This window comes from Vulpes lagopus, chromosome 3 (assembly GCF_018345385.1).
Source record: "Vulpes lagopus strain Blue_001 chromosome 3, ASM1834538v1, whole genome shotgun sequence".
Taxonomy (NCBI): Eukaryota; Metazoa; Chordata; class Mammalia; order Carnivora; family Canidae; genus Vulpes; species Vulpes lagopus.
This window is the reverse complement of record NC_054826.1, coordinates 56,838,518-56,854,706: the sequence shown is the minus strand read 5'-3', so window position 1 is coordinate 56,854,706 and position 16,189 is coordinate 56,838,518. Positions and strand designations below refer to the sequence as shown.

General features: G+C 39.8%; 1 protein-coding gene across 4 annotated transcripts in view; it reads left to right on the top strand.

Annotated features, from left to right (window-relative positions):
- The window catches only part of NRG3 (neuregulin 3), a 1,041,792-nt gene extending 1,026,162 nt beyond the window's left edge, over window positions 1-15,630 (top strand). The window contains exons 7-10 of one of the 4 annotated variants that reach the window (XM_041746955.1): window positions 3,314-3,441; window positions 7,934-8,101; window positions 13,361-13,432; window positions 13,670-15,630. In XM_041746955.1, coding sequence (XP_041602889.1) covers window positions 3,314-3,441; window positions 7,934-8,101; window positions 13,361-13,432; window positions 13,670-14,177 — 876 coding nt within the window. In that variant the 3' untranslated portion in view covers window positions 14,178-15,630. Of the gene's footprint in view, window positions 1-3,313; window positions 3,442-7,930; window positions 8,102-13,360; window positions 13,433-13,669 lie in introns of all 4 variants that reach the window. The other 3 variants (XM_041746954.1, XM_041746957.1, XM_041746956.1) reach the window with 3 other exon arrangements.
- Window positions 15,631-16,189: the final 559 nt, after the last annotated feature.

The following is a 16,189-nucleotide window of genomic DNA, read 5'->3' as shown; positions in this document are numbered from 1 at the left end:
AATTGAAAGCAACTGTATAACAACAATACAAGCATTTGAAAGAAAAGATTTAGAACACAATATCTACAATACACACTATGAATAAGAGGTTGATTCTATTTGAAACTTTCATCTAAGATTTTAAACAAAGCCTTTTGGCTTTCAAAATGAAGTCTCATTCAAAGCAAAAGCTATATGCACCTCATATATTTATTTCAGCAGTATTTAAAATAACCAAATTATGGAGGCAGCCCCGTGTTCATTGATAGATGAGTGGGGAAAGAATATATATATATATATATATATATATATATATATATATATATATCAATAAATACACTTTATACACACAAAAATGTATATATACACACACACATACACGCTGGAATATCATTCAGTCACAAAACAGAATGAAATCTTGCCATCTGCAACAACATGGATGGAGCTAGAGAGTATAATGCTAAGTGAAATAAGTCAGAGGAAGACAAATAGCATATAATTTTACTCATATGTGGAATTTAAGAAACAAAACAAATGAACAAAGGGAAAAAAAAGACAAACCAAAAACAAGACTCTTAACTATAGAGAACAAAAACAGATGGTTACCAAAGAGGAGGTGGGTAAGGGGGTAAGTGAAACAGGTGATGGGGATTAACAGCATACATATCTTGATGAGCACTGAATAATGCATGGAACTGTTGGATACTATATTGTATGCAGGAAACTAATATAACACTCTAACTACACGAGAATTAAGATAAAATAAAAATAAAAACTGATAGGCACCTCCTCCCCACCCAAACAAAGCAGAAACCCTGAACTAATGGCCCCAACACATAATTAGGCTAGAACATACACTGTTTGACATACACTGCTAGAAAAAAATGAATGGCTTGCTGACTTTTAATGGTTCAATAATTTCTCTAGAAAATCTAGATGCTCCAGAAACACTTGGCTGATGTTGCTCCCATAAACCTCTGCAAGAACAGAGACTTATCTCCTCCCATTTGCCACAGATGTCTCCAGATCATCTCACTTGTTTCTGTAGCTGAGCATTTCAGGCATCCAAGTTTGTCTTCTAAACCAATTATTAGAAGCTGGGATTAAAAAACAAACAAACAAAAAAAACCCTACTCGGTATTTTATAGAATCTGAAGTTCAGATAGAAAGTCAGAATATTATATTCGTCACAAATCCATTCAATGCACTTTTCCCATGGATGGTTTGTAGTAGTAATTAATTAGTCAATAAAACAGTACACGTGAAGGTATTTACATCATATTTTGGATCTTTGTAGTTTTGGATTATTGAAAATAGCCACCTTTTCCAAATTATCTCCATATCTTCTTTTTTGTTCTGTGTCAATTTACTCCATTTTGCAAAATGTCTGACCTCTTTACTGAGTCCATTTTGTAGAATTGAGATTATAATTCAAGACAAGGTTATTACTGCCACTCTGTGGTTTATTTTGGAAGTACTTAAGAAGAAAACATTAGAGATTGCTATCTTAAGGTCATTTACATAACCTTGACATTTTGCCTAGGCTTAATAACCCATAGCCACTGATATACTTTTCTTCAAGGATAACATCCAGGTAATAGTTTATTTTCTTTCTTTCTTTTTTCTAATCTACATCCTGTGTGGTTGCATGGGAAACATACAGACACACAAACACACACAGAGAAATATATATGTATGTGTACATACAAAATCTATATGTGTGTATATGTATACATAAAACTAAATATATGTATATACACATAGACATACAATATATGTATATGTACTGCATTTTCCTTATTTATGAAATTGATTCATATTATGCAAATGTTTTGTACCTTGATTTTATTTTTTTTTCAATGGTTGCATGGGTTTTCTTTGTGGATATTTATTGTGTCCAGTTGTTTTTGTTTTTTGTTTGTTTTCTGTTTTGTTCTTAAAAATTGTACCACTGGCATACTCTCATGATGATATTCTGAATTTTTACAATCATATTAATGATGGAAAGTCCTAGAAGTAACATTCTGTATTGAGGAGTGTGTATGTTTAACATTTGGAACATATTAGCAATTCATACCCCAACATATTAGCAGCAACTCTACTTTTCTTGAATCTGTACCTTTACCAGACCTTAAAATTTACTTTTCTCTATTATGATTTTTATCATTTTACAATGAGTGCAGATGTACAGCTTTTCATATGTATATTACATCTCTGTCTTCATTGTTCTGTGAAATTCTTTTTCATACATTAGATATGAATGTCCAAATTTCAAACTTTTCTCTGGATTGGTTAGCATTCTAAAAATGTCATCTTATTTTTTTTCCTTTTAAGAAGAAAGGTGTTTTTTTTAAAAGATTGATTGATTGATTGATTGATTGAAGCATAAGAGAGAGAGCAAAAGCACAAGCTGGGGGGAGAGGGAGAGGGAAAAGCAAGGTTCCCTGCTGAGCAGGGATCCCAGTGCGGGACTCGATTCTAGAACCCTGGGATCAGGAGCTGAGCCAAAGTCAGAAACTTAACCAACTGAGCCACCTAGCCCCTAAAAATGTCATTTCTGAGGGTATTTTTAATCTGGAATTTCTGGAAGAGGAACTTGCTAGCCCTTGCTGCCTCTTCAAGAGCTGTGTGTCCAGGGAATATTAAAGTTGACAACTTGCTGCCTGGTTGAGATGCCCTGTGATATTTCCCTTGGGGCAAAGGTTTTCTTAACGGGTCATCTCTATAGATTTTCCCAAAGGCTCCTGAACTTCATAAGATATCATAGTCAAAGGTCAGACCAAAGCTTACTAACTATAAAGAGTGAAATGCTCACAAATTTCTCTTGTTAAACCCAGTAATTACTTGGCAAAGGCTGAAGGAGGGGAATGGTGGAGAGCCAAGAGCAGGTACTCTGAATCAATATCCTTGTAATTCTGAGAATGTTCTGAGGTTCATCCAATCATTCTTTATTGAATCCCTACTATTTGTAGTTCGGCTACTGATTAATTTCTTGTGTGTATAAAATGTCTATTGAATAAAAAAAAACCTTTGTGTTTTTGCCTGTCAGGCACAGTTTGCCATGGATATATATTGAAACAAGAAGATATACTTAAAATTCTAAAGTGAAGAACTGTCCTAGATGGATCTTATCTAAGCAGAGAGAGTTTGGGGGGAGGTTGGGGACCATCGGTGTGTGGGAAATGGGGTACAAATGATGTCTCTATCGTTCTCCTGATCCGGTGGACAAATTACTGGCAAGTGTTCAGTAACCTTTCAATATCTAGCTATAGTGTTACAGGCCGTCCGCTCATAACGTCCTCCAGCTCAACTCTGTGCATGTGGTTTCCCACAGTACTCAAAGGCGGAAAGGCATCCTGTGACTGCATTGGAGAAAATGATGGAGTCAAGTTTTGCCGGCCCCCAGTCATTCCCAGAGGTCCCTTCTCCTGACAGAGGAAACCAGTCTGTCAAACACCACAGGTACAGGTAGCTGCTCATGGTGGGCATGGGCATGTTCACACTGTGTATAAGGCTGGGCAACACGTGCCAACGGATGGCAACCTGGTTCGGGAGAGATGATTGTTCTTGCTCCCCCTATAGTTCTCCATGGAGTGGACGCTCAAGCAGCTCACAGCAAGTCAACAAAAGATAACAGCAGGCAGCAATGCCCCTGTAGGAAGCCTGAAGGAACTAACAACACCCATCAAAGCTTCAGACACAGACCAGTGAAGGAAACAATTGCATTCTGAAAAGCTATTAAAAATATGATTTTTCCTAGCCTGCCTTATCACCGTCTGCAAATTTAATGACTAATTCTTCCCTAGGCAGTTGATGTGACATGCTCCAGGTCTTCCAACATGGTTCTTACACACACACACAAAAAACTTTTCAGGGGGAGGAAGCTCAGCAGGTCTTCTTGGGTTTATAGGATCTGTCATCAATGGGGTGGCACTCTTTTGCAGGCTGACCATATGAATTGGCTCTCTGGGGGAGAAAGACAAAAAATAAGGTTATCTTCCAAATGTCCTAACATTCTGAAGCCAAGCAAGGTCTTCAGTATCGTCAAGTCGCATGCTGCATTTTTTATACAGGAATCTGAAACTCCAAAAATGCACTCTTTGTTCTAAACCAAGTGCCAAAATTTGGGACTGATGCTATGTTTATGCGCATCTGGATGTAATACTCTCAATCTTTGTGGAAGTGGTGCAGTGATTTAAGCATCCTTTTCTTAGGGAGAAGTACAGTATTTCTAAATTTTATAAATATATATATATATTTATATATATGAAAAGATCAAAATTCAAAGAAAACGATAAGGTACAAAATAGTAGTTGTCACTTATTGTGGTGAGCATTGAGTAATGTACAGAATCATAGAATCTTTATGTTGTATCCTTGAAACTAACATAACATTGAAGATTAACTATACTTAAAACAAACAAACAAACAAACCCAGTTGTTCCCAACAGTGACAGATAAATATTGCTGACCCTTGGTTTTCACATATCTAGGCAATGTTTTGAAAACTTCCATGACAGAAACATGCATTATACAAAGAAACTACCTTCTTCCTCTACTCTAAATGAATCCCCTAAAAAAAGGATTTCCTTGATGCTGGCCACATTTACTGGGAGCTTTTCAGTCTGTCTCAATACTAAACCTCATTATTGGATGATTTTTTTTTCACATTCTACGTGAGTAGAGACTGAGATACCAAAAATTTGTTAAGTTTTTTTTTTAATAGGTTTAAATATTTCCAACTTGGAATTGAAATATGTTTGGCTATTGGATTCTTGCTTTAGTTATGAACTATAAGTTTTGGTTTATATCAATTGAGGCATTTACAGATATTTCCCTGTTAAGAAAGCATTTTAGTTCCTGGATCTAATGGAAGTTATTTAATTAGGAAAATATGTCTAAGATTACTAGCCTTTTAAAAGACGGATATTTTCTCCAAAACCACATTTTCTCCTGCTGATTATAACACATGTTGAGGTGGTGTCCCATCCAGTCAGTCAAAATAATTCTGTATAATGTTACCCTAGGACTATATTATGCCATCAATATCTTAAAGTTGAAAATAAAAAAAGAATTGCAGTTTCTAATGTATTTAAGCTGCAAATACCCTACTACTCCTAGTTGGTTGACGTACCCCTGTCTTAATCTTGGCTTCAACTGGGTTTCCAGGAACCACTCACAAATTAAATAAGGGTGTCTTTAAGAGATCTGCCTTTTTGTTTGGTTCAATGACAATACAGTATTAGTTGGCATACACTGTGTCCCGATAGATAGGCAAGGGTTGATTTACAAAGCACTTTTAGAACTTTGTAAATTATAGTTTAATATATCATAGCTTTTGTTTTGTAAAACATGCAGTAGACTTAAATGTTTTCATGATTGATAACCTGGTCACTGATTTATATATCCTGCAAACTGCTCCATAACTTCCCGAATGCCACTGGGTTAGAAGGCTTGAATAGTTGATTGATCAATAGGCACAGAACTGTTTTGTTTTGTTTTTTAAGATAGGTCACTAGTTCATCCTGGAAGCTTTTGTGGTTGTGACAGTTTGGCCAGCTATGAATAATTAATTTCTCTTTGTGCACTGCAAACATGACTTATTTGGATAACTCATTATAACAAAGCTATGAATTCAAAGCCATTATTTCTCATGTGTAGTTCAAAGGGGGAAAAAATCCTCTTTCTTTTTAAAGAAAAATCTACTATATTACACTTATTACATTACATTTTAGCAACATAACTCTCCTACAGACAGCACATATGTGGGGTTTTTAGAGTGAAATAAGACCAGGGTTGTCAGTGATTACCTGGAGCCTTTGAGTTGTGAGGTGTAGCAGAGGAACCAGGGCAACCCTACTACGTGCCAAGCTCCATGCATAATTTCTCTCTTTTAGCCCCATAGCCGTCCTATGAAAATACTTAACCATGATGCCAAGACCTTTCTTTGGCACCTCTCCTACTCATATTTAGTCTTTACCTTTTTTCTGCCTTGCCCTGTGCACTGAAAGAGAAGAAGGCTCTCTCTTGTCTGCTGTCAGTACAAGGCACGGGCAGGAGATGGAAGGCTGGGAGGAGACTGAAGTCCTGGCCTGTCTGCCCCCTCCCTCCCTGCTTGCCTCAGCTGTGTCCCTTGTCCTTCTTCCTGGGGCCACAGTGCCTGACAGTGGTCCTTTCCTTACAACTCCCCTTCTCTCTCCATTCTAGTAGCTTCCCCCTCCCCTTGTCCCTTCAGATACAGGGATAGAAACAGCTCCCTATTGTTACTTACCCTGACATACAGTAGTGCCCCATGCTGACTTTTTTTTCCCCTCAAACACTGAAGACACCTTTGTAAATAGTAAAATCTTTCCAGTGACCCAAATTAGAATACCATCTCTTTCCCTTCAGGACTCTGACTGATAGAAATACTTCCCCCAGTGTCATGCTGTTAGTAATGTACAGACCTGAGATGCACCCCCACATGCAGCTAATTCTAAGCCTGAGTACCCCCCACAGACTCCATAATAGCTCCTAAATAATACAGATAGAAGCTAGAAGGGAGGGGGGCGGGAATAGCTATTAGAACTCTTTAAACTTGTTGCCTTGGTGACCTAACTAGAGGTTGCATGTTGTCAACATACGGGAAACATTATGATAAAGAAAAAGGTATAATATTGCAGCATATGACCTAGTGTTTGCACAAACTCAGGAAGTTAATGGTGGCTCGAAGAAGGTAAAATGTGATCGTTCACTTTGCCCAAACCAGGAACGTGTCTACTGACATGCAAATGTCAGGTTCTCAAACTCTGATCTTAAATAATATTTGAGATATTTTGTTTTATATCTACTAAGCAGAAATAACAGTAATGTTGCCAGGGAGAAAGTTACTGAACTCCGAATAATGAAGTGATGTGGGTACAATTACTTTGGGAGACTGGTCCCTTTAGAACTTGGTAGGTCAGCTGAAATTCTGGAAATGTTTTTCCTCTTTCTCTGTATGGCTTCATTGATGTTTTTAGAGTTAAGGGAGAACACAGCAAAAGATTCTAACTGCACCTGTTATCTGAACACTGCAGGGCAAGTTTGGTCACTTAAACCTGCATCCCATGGAAGGTCTACGTAAGAACAGAGTTCTCCTTACTGGTCCCCATGGCTGTAGGGTACATTCAGGGGGGTGGAGATGGAAATGGGTATGGAATAGTTAACAGGTCAAATTAGCAACTGATTATTATGGTCTAGCCCTTTGGCTTAGCATATTCTATGTAGGAATCCCAATCTCAACTTAGATATATCCCATTTATGCCTTTTGCCCTCTGATGGCATCTGAAAACATATGGTTATTTGGGTATTTGGATGTTTGAGTCAAATAAAATATGCAATCAGATGTTTATGAAAAGTAAATTCAAATGGAAACCTATGGAGTTTCTCAAAACTGATGAAAGTTTGAGATAGTGAACTGAGAATTTAGCATCTGTGTTAAGGAGAGAATGCCAACTCAAATGAGGTTTATTTATTCTACGCTAACATACGTGAACTCTTCCGCCACGAATCTCTTCAGAGTTTCTGTGTTTAGTTTTTATCAGTGTCTAATAACAAAGCTATTTTTAAAATTTTTATTAGAGAGATAACTCCTCTATCCTGGAAGATAAGGGTCACGGGGAATCAGGAGCTTGGGAATCCTTAAGCCCACTTCTTATCTTTGGCTGGGAAGCTGCGATGGTTTCAGTCCATTGTGCTCCAAACTAGAGAGAGAGCCAGAAACATGGCAACTTTTCGGTCTCAGTACCTGCCTGCAAAGGTGAATGGATTCGACAACTTCTGGGCTCCTCTGAGCAGCTATTCTACGGTTAGGGATGGAGGGCCCAACCTAGAACGTTCAGTACCTGGAGTGAAAAGGCAGTGTTTGAAGTGTGAGCAGCCACATATAAGGTTCTTGCTAGGATCAATCTGTTGGTTTTCTTTCATCCCAGCAGGAGTCTCTCTTGCTGCAGCCCAGGGCAAAGGAGTGGTATGCTCCATAGGAATACCTTCAGGAGAACACCCCCCTCGCCCCGAAGTAGGCTGGGTGGCATCGTGGGACCAGCGTATCAGCAACTTGAGGAATCCAGGATCCCAGACCAGGATACGATACCTTGTCAAGGGTAGGTCTTAAAAGCGATGGAATTTAGGGAGGGTGTCATTAATGCTCCAAGTTTAAATTGAGTTGTAATGTTCCTGGGGGTTTGGTTTATTGATTTTTGCCATTAATAGTCTGTTTATGCTTACTTCCATCTCTGTTCCACAAAAGGTAGACTAACTTAAAAGAATGGAGATAATAGAAAATAGGCATTATGGAAATGTTAGAAAAATAACACTAGAGAGTAAGTAAGTGTGTACAGTTATCTAGGCAGTATGTTATATGGTTGTTAAAGCTACTGGGAATTTTTGTTTTGTTTTGTTTTGTTTTGTTTTTAGTTTCTTAAGAGGACTAATGTATTCCTTCATTCTTGGGTTTGAAAAGAAAATTACTCAATTTTCTAATCAACATTGTGGGCAATACCCTCCACAGTAACCTGTAATGTATTTATATATAGTATCTGCTTCTGTCCTGGGTGTTCTTGAACGTGTCTAGTCAATGTTGACAGCAGATTGTCAAAGTACAACTTGCTGAACTCAGATCTTCAGGTTCATTTATGGTGTAGGGGTGGAAAGATGGGCTTTGGACACCAGGGCTGCCGTTCATTCTTGCAGGACAAAAGGTGCCCTTTCCTCCCACCAGACACAGACCCTCCTGGGCCCCATGGCATAGTGAGTGGAGTAAGATGAATTTTAGCCCCCATTCACCTAATTGACATAAATTGCCCAGTCAAACATGGTAGCCCTTACTTCAGTGGACTGGATTTTAAATATTATCTTTGAAAAAATTTTATCTTCTGAACTTAAATTTTCTCATGTATAAATTAGGCAAAATAATACCACCTTCCTAAGGGTCGTTGGGCAGATTTTTTTTTCCCGTTGGGCAGATTTTTAAAAATTATAAAATAAATTGTATTTATACAGGCTTGTACCTGACATGTAGTAAGCAGAGAAGTAGTCTGGAGGAACTGTTTACTGTCCCAGGAACTATTGTCACAGGAACTGTCAGAGAACTATTAATTTCAAGAGCAATGCGGTCAAGGTTTACTCCAGAAATTTCCAAAATCAGTTCCTTCATCCAAGCCAGATTCTTGTTGCATCTGCTTTTTTATCACTCTGGATAAGGTGGGCCCGGTTCCTATGCTGCTTTGGCCTGGATGATCCTTCCAGACTGTACCAAACTGAGGGCCAAAGCAGATAGGAGACGTCTATCTTACCTTTTCCGTTTCTTCTTGGTAAGATACATTTACAGCAGTGCCTCCTCCTCTGACAAAACTCAGCAGTAGATTTTGTTAGAAAGACATTTGTAATTTTGAAGCAATTCCAAAAGGAGTGTAAAATACCTTTGATACAGACCTGGGGTGACAGTTTGCAAATTCAACATAACAGCCAAGTTCTCCAAAACGCATAATGCAAATCAAGAAGCAGTTTGCACTTCTCTTTGCCTTATATCTAGAAAAGGGGCTTGCATTTAGCCCCAAATTATAATTAATCATGTTTCATAATGGCTTTCCTCTTAAATCACTAAGCACTGACCGTGATTCTTAAATCACTAATAATGTCTGTTACTTAGGAATATATATATGGGTGAGAATGAGTGAGGAGAAATCAAGTTCAGAGATTCTGTGAGTGGGGAGAGAACCAAGCCCATGCTCTCTTTTCATTGGTCACTGTTATGGAGCTCATCCCCGATGTCCCAGGTAGAGGGTCGCTCTGAGCGCATGCCCGGCATAGGCTTGAACCACACGTACATGGATCTTCAGAGGCTCAGAGATTTCCATGCATGTTCAGGCACTGCTTTGTCTTTTACCTCCTGGGAGACTTACACTTACTGTCTGCATAGTGGTTTTGTTTTGGTTCAATCATCATCGAGTTTGGAATATTCTCTCCAGCTGGCTGGCCACGTGTATTTTCCTGTGTGTGATATGCATCCGATGTTGATAAATGGTGACTCTAAGTCACTGTGTGCTCAGCACAATGAATCTCGGGGAGCAATCTCATTCTCAGTTCTTGAAAACAGCTATTTTCCACTCCTGGGGGACTGACCGTCTCTCCGGACTAGAAATGGGATTGGTAATAGAATTTCGCAGCTAAAGGCCCTCTTCAAATCTGGCCCTAGCCCGGAGGGGGAGTGAATGAATTTACCAGAGCTATCAGCCATCTGCTGCTTGTTTATCAAGCGTGTGGGCGCTGTCTGCTAGTTAGGCTCCTGGTGTATATGACTTCCCTCCTTAGCACTTACTTCAGCCTGGCTTGAACCCAGCACGTATCGTAGGGAGGTCTGATGAAAGAATGAGGCGCAGAGGAGATTCTTCAGGGGCCTTATCCCGGATCGATGGCCCTGGGACAACCACAGCAATGGCTTACGGAGCTCTGAACTAGGTTTTGTCAGGCAAACCAAACCAACGTATTCATATGCTAGACACAAAGAGATGGGATCACAGAAGTAGACTGCCACCTTCAACATAGAGGGGATCCGAACTGTACTGAACACCTACCTCACTTAGCTAGACTTAAGGGATCCTTGAGGAATTTTAAAAATGAATACACTAAGGATAGCAGAGTTGAAGTGGCTAACCTAAGGTGGCATAGCCCAAGTAAAAGAACTGAGATTGAATACTAGCCTTTCTGGATAAGGAACCACTAAGCTAGGAAAGAAATGTGAGGAAAATCACATTCGTGGATGATGATGTGTAAATGGAATCACTAAGGGTATGGGTCTCAGGAAAAAATGGATTTCTTGTTTAGTCAGTTTATTCCAATGTTGTGCAACACCAGGAGCTGAGGCTTGGAGTCCCCCTGCAGAAACACGACAAATTCCTTGGCCTGACCCCTTAATCGCTGGGCACCAAACCAAGTGCCTTAACTGTTGGAATTTCTCATCTTGAGAAGGTTGTTTTGGCTCCCATAGTTCTCAAATGAAATGCACCAGTGATTTCTTTGGTGAGAAATCAGAGGAAGGGCAACTCAAACTGGTGTTTTATAGTCAACAAATGACAAGTTCGAGGATCAGACTTGTGAGTCAGTGACTCTGAAGGGGACACAGAACTCTGTAGTGGCTTTGAATCCAGAACCACATTAGAAATTTTAGCGCTCGCTTAAATTTCTGGAGAATAGGATGTAGTAGCTTCTACTTAAATACCAGGGTTGGGACCCTCACAGCAACTCTGTGAAGGAAGAGAGGACTCTGGTTGAATCGCACAGAGGCATTATTGCAGTTCCTCCCCAGAGGAAACCCCCTAGGTCAGTATTCCCACCTGGCTGTTTTAATTAACGAAACATTTAAGTGAGGCTGCCATTTGTCTAAGATTCCAGACCTTGTAATGGCAGTGAGACTTAAAAATCATGTCTGATATAAAACAAAATCACATTTTGGAGAGTGATAATTGTTTGAGGTGCATTTCCATGTTCAGGTGACATTCTGGATTTGAGTTCCTGTCAGCCATGTGTCCCATACCTGTCAAGGTGACACATAAATTGATTGAAATTCCTCTTTATCACTCAAGTCCACAATTCAGAAGACTGCCCCAGGTTTGGTTTGAATTGCCTTTGATTACTTTCTGGTCATCCACTGTCATCACGAAGCTACAATTTATTAAGTCCTCTGAGATATTTACACCTTTACCCAACAGTTTCATAAGGAATGTTTAGAGGCATGTGTAAGACTGTGCACTTGTCACCATCACATTTCAATCTGTTAGAGTCTTTCCACTGATCCATGTGGAATACAATTTTAACCCATTTATATTTTTTGGCTCTGTGCCATTGGGGAACATGATAAGCAGACACCCTGTATCTTCATACATATTAGTGACGCTAACAGGATGGTGCTGAGGACAGAGCACAAAGCCCTGATATCTGCCCCCCTTTTTTCTTGTTGAAATCAAGTCATTGATCAGAAACTTTAGGGTCAGATTTTCAGCCATAGAACACATTTAAGTGAAAGGAGTAAGATCCCACAGGGAGTTTCCTTGTGCACAGCTATTCAATTAGATTGTAATTGTAAAAAAGATTATACAGCCCTAAAAAGGTGTTCTAGTGCACCGTGGGATGCCCACTCTTTTCTGGCTTTGATAGGAAGAATTACAATAAGACAATTCAGGATTAACTTGTTCCTCTGCTGTGTACCAAAGGTATAATTTGAGAGAAGTCAGTTGAGTGCCCCTTAATGTAGTTTATTCATCCACCGCATGGTAATAATAATAAATAAGCCACAGGTTTTTAAAAAATTAAATGAGGCAATTAGACATAAGCATGCTTTTTAAAAACATTTTGCAAATGTCAGCTGTTATTATTATGTTTGAAATGGACATTAACTGGGATGTAAAGGGAGCACTTACCTTGAAGATTTGTTCATGTAGTCATGCATCCGCTCGATCGGGATTTATTGACTGCCGATGCTGTACTAAGCACAGCTACAAAGACACCTAAATGTGAGCCTCATCTTTTCTCTCCGTCTGGTGGAAAGACAGACCCCTGAGTTGCTCTGATTGTGTCCTTGAAATAAAGACTCCTATTTAGTATGCAAGACGGTTCATTGCAAGTATTCTTTCCATTTATGGACGTGATTTTTATTTACATCCTAATGCAAGACGAGGGGAAGACGACCTATTAGATGGAGGGTGGATATGTTTAGATTGTGCTATATTATAATGGTTTAAATCAAACATTCAAATTAAGGACAGATCACTGAGAGGATAGAGACTCCTGTTCAAGACTCCAGACCACGTTGTTAGGAATCCACAGCACACCTGTCCCACCCTCTGATGCTGGGAAATTCACCAGCGCTGGCCACGCAGTGGGAGGGCTAGCCAGATTTTGGCATGTTCCAATGACTTGGAATGGCACCGTGGTGGCTGTGCAGCAACAAACTACCTTTTTTTTTGGCTCCAGAAACCACTTGGGGGAAGTTGCCCTCTTGGTTGAGCCCCAATGGACCTCACTTCGTGTTCCTCCCTGGGGAGGACTTGTAGGCCCCCCCGTTCCCATCTGTAGGCCCAGCAGCCTGGCAACGAGACGGTTTCTACAGAGTAGAGAGCCGATGAAAATTGCATTCGGTTCCCCCAAAGTCAGTGGGAAGCAGAAAAACTCAGGGGACGATAGCACCTTGATGCTTCGTGTCGGGCTTCCTTCCCAACGAGTGTGGCCGCGAGTCTACAGACTAAACCCCGGGCTGAGAGGGTGGTCACGTGTATGGAATGGAGTAATGCCGTTATGGGTTTCCTGTTTGTCACTACGGAAGGGCCACACTTACCTGCTCAATCCCCATTTACTTTGTATTCTAGGATAGAGGTCAGGAAGACTATACCCCACCTGCCTATACAGCTGTGGTGTGTTGAAAGATCCCTGGACTTCAAGTAAGAAGATCTGGGTTTGAGTCTCAGTCTGTCACTTATTTTCTGTGTGACCTTGGGCAAGTCACTTCACCTCTCTGAGCTTCAGTTTACTTCTCTGTTTAACTGGGAGCGTATTATCCGTCTCATGGGGTTGCTGTGAGAATTCAGTGAGATGGTGCATGTGGAAGTGCTTTGTTGATTGACTATTGCTTGGAAGAAGCACAGCAGAAATATGTTAACACTGTGTTTCTTTTGCAGGTACTCTTCCGGTGGTTTAAAAACCCAACAAAACGCATCCATAAATATGCAACTGCCTTCAAGAGAGACAAGTTCCTATTTTAATAGCTTGGATCAAAAGGACCTGATGGGATACTCCTCCACGAGGGCCAGTTCCGTGCCCATCATCCCTTCGGTGGGTCTAGAGGAAACCTGCATGCAAATGCCAGGGATTTCTGAAGTCAAAAGCATCAAATGGTACAAAAACTCCTACTCTGCTGATATTGTCAATGTGAGTATTCCAGTCGGCGATTGTCTTATAACAGAACAACAAGAAGTGAAAATATTGCTAGAAACTGTCCAGGAGCAGATCCGAATTCTGACTGATGCCAGGCGGTCAGAGGACTATGAACTGGCCAGCGTAGAAACCGAGGACAGTGCAAGTGAAAACACAGCCTTTCTCCCCCTGAGTCCCACGGCCAAATCAGAACGAGAGGCACAATTTGTCTTAAGAAATGAAATACAAAGAGACTCCGCATTGACCAAGTGACTTGAGATGGAGGAATGTGTGCATTCTATGCTTTGCTCAACAGGAAAAGAGGGGAAATTAAATACAAATTATTTATATGCATTAATTTAAGAGCATCTACTTAGAAGAAACCAAATAGTCTATCGCCCTCATATCATACTGTTTTTTAACAAAATATTTTTTTAAAGGGAAAGAAACGTTTCAGGAGGGATAAAGCTTGCAACTAAAGCTTTTGGGTAGAATTCTGATTACAATTTCACTTAGTCCCAGCACCGGCCTCTTTGGCCCTTAGTAGATGTGGGTGATTCGGACCCTCAGCCCCACCGCACCAGTGTCATCATAAAAAAGCACTGGTTACCTGGTTTCCAAGAGATAAGCTGTATCCTGAGGGCGGACGTGCCAGTGACCCGGTGGCCCTTGGCCACTGGGCTCGCCGGTCCCAACCCCTAAATTTCTATTCACTCGACAGCCTCATCACAGGTTATGTCATGTCAACCAATGTAGTGTTTTCTATTTTATTTTTGAAGAATGGCACAGAGACTCTGGAAGGGGGAGGACAGGAGATCGGAGGAGTAATTGGGGGCAATCTTAGCTACTCTTATGTGCCAGCTTCCTCTGAAATTTGAAGGCACAGAATCTCAGAGGGAGGTGCAAAAGAAATTATTATAGAAAAAGAGATGAGAAAAAAAAAATCACCATGTCGTGTCACTAAAATCATGCGAGTAGAAGTGTTTTTCTTTGAGATTGTGTAGGGGCTCCAAAGGAGCACTTCTCGATGTGTGTGTGCCTGTGTGTGTGTGTGTGTGTGTGTGTGCGCGTGCGTGTGCGTGCGCGCAGAAACGTGAGTCGGTATGGGCTTGCTCACTTGAGCACAGGTATGCTGTATGCACATGTGTTCATTGTGCGTATGTGTGTGCATGTGTGTGCATATTAAGCTTGCTAAAATTTGTTCTGGAACATCAGGGAATTTAATATTCAGAAAAAAAATTTCCCTCTCAGATCTGTTCACTTTAAATTTATCCATTAAGTATAAAGTTCAGTTAGTTCTTAAACCAAGGTCACTTGCATGGCGGGGTCCTATAAAATTCTTGACTATGTCAAGATAATTTTCTGGTGTGAATACTTTTGAGAGGAACAACTATTGGCTCATTAATGGTATCAGTATCACAAGGCGAGTTGAGGATGTGTGTTTAATTTGAATCACGCGTACTTCAGTTATTTACACAAGCCAATTATCAAATTGACAGTTACCCTTTGCTTTCTCGTCATCCTCTTGACTATTTATTTTGTAGCAAGTCTACTATTTGTGGACCAAGACATTAGCTTCTGTGGATAATAATGGAAAGAATAAATTGTTGAAATCACAAAGCCCAGACTTTTCAGTTCACAGGAAGCCCCCAAAAGAACAGTAAATTGTGTTGTATGTTCATTTGGAATAAAGCAATATTTTTACCACTGCTAAGGTGAACTGAAACTTCTCCTGAAGATTTGTCTGTTTTATTTACCCTTATTTTCATGGGGCATTCAAGGAAATTAGTGTTCACATAACCAGTCTTTTTCCAATTATTGGTGGTGTTGAGTTGTTATGTTTACACTGTTTTAAATAAAAAGGCACAGTATTTGAAAGTATATAAAAGATTTCTTTTACTGCAGTCCGGGAAGACTTTGGTTAAAATTTCCTTGTGGAAGATTCACATTACGTTGAAAGGGAATGTAACCATTTCTGAATCAAATATTGAATATATACAATTCTTATTTGAGGCTAAGTTGTTTCTGTTGAAAATACATTGTAAATTGCTTTTCAAGAACATTCTTTAACAATAGACATAACGTCATGCAGGGGGAGGAAAACATTGTGTTCTTACCGCACTGTGTAGTGGCACTTCAAGGTCTCTGATGTTGAAAACACTTTAGTAGAAATGCATTTTATATTTAACAAAAGGTTTTTGGTATTCATTAATTGTCCTATTACTCTTGCATTACTTTGAATACAGAGGTAATGTTGTTAGACTCTTAAAAGATTATCACAAATT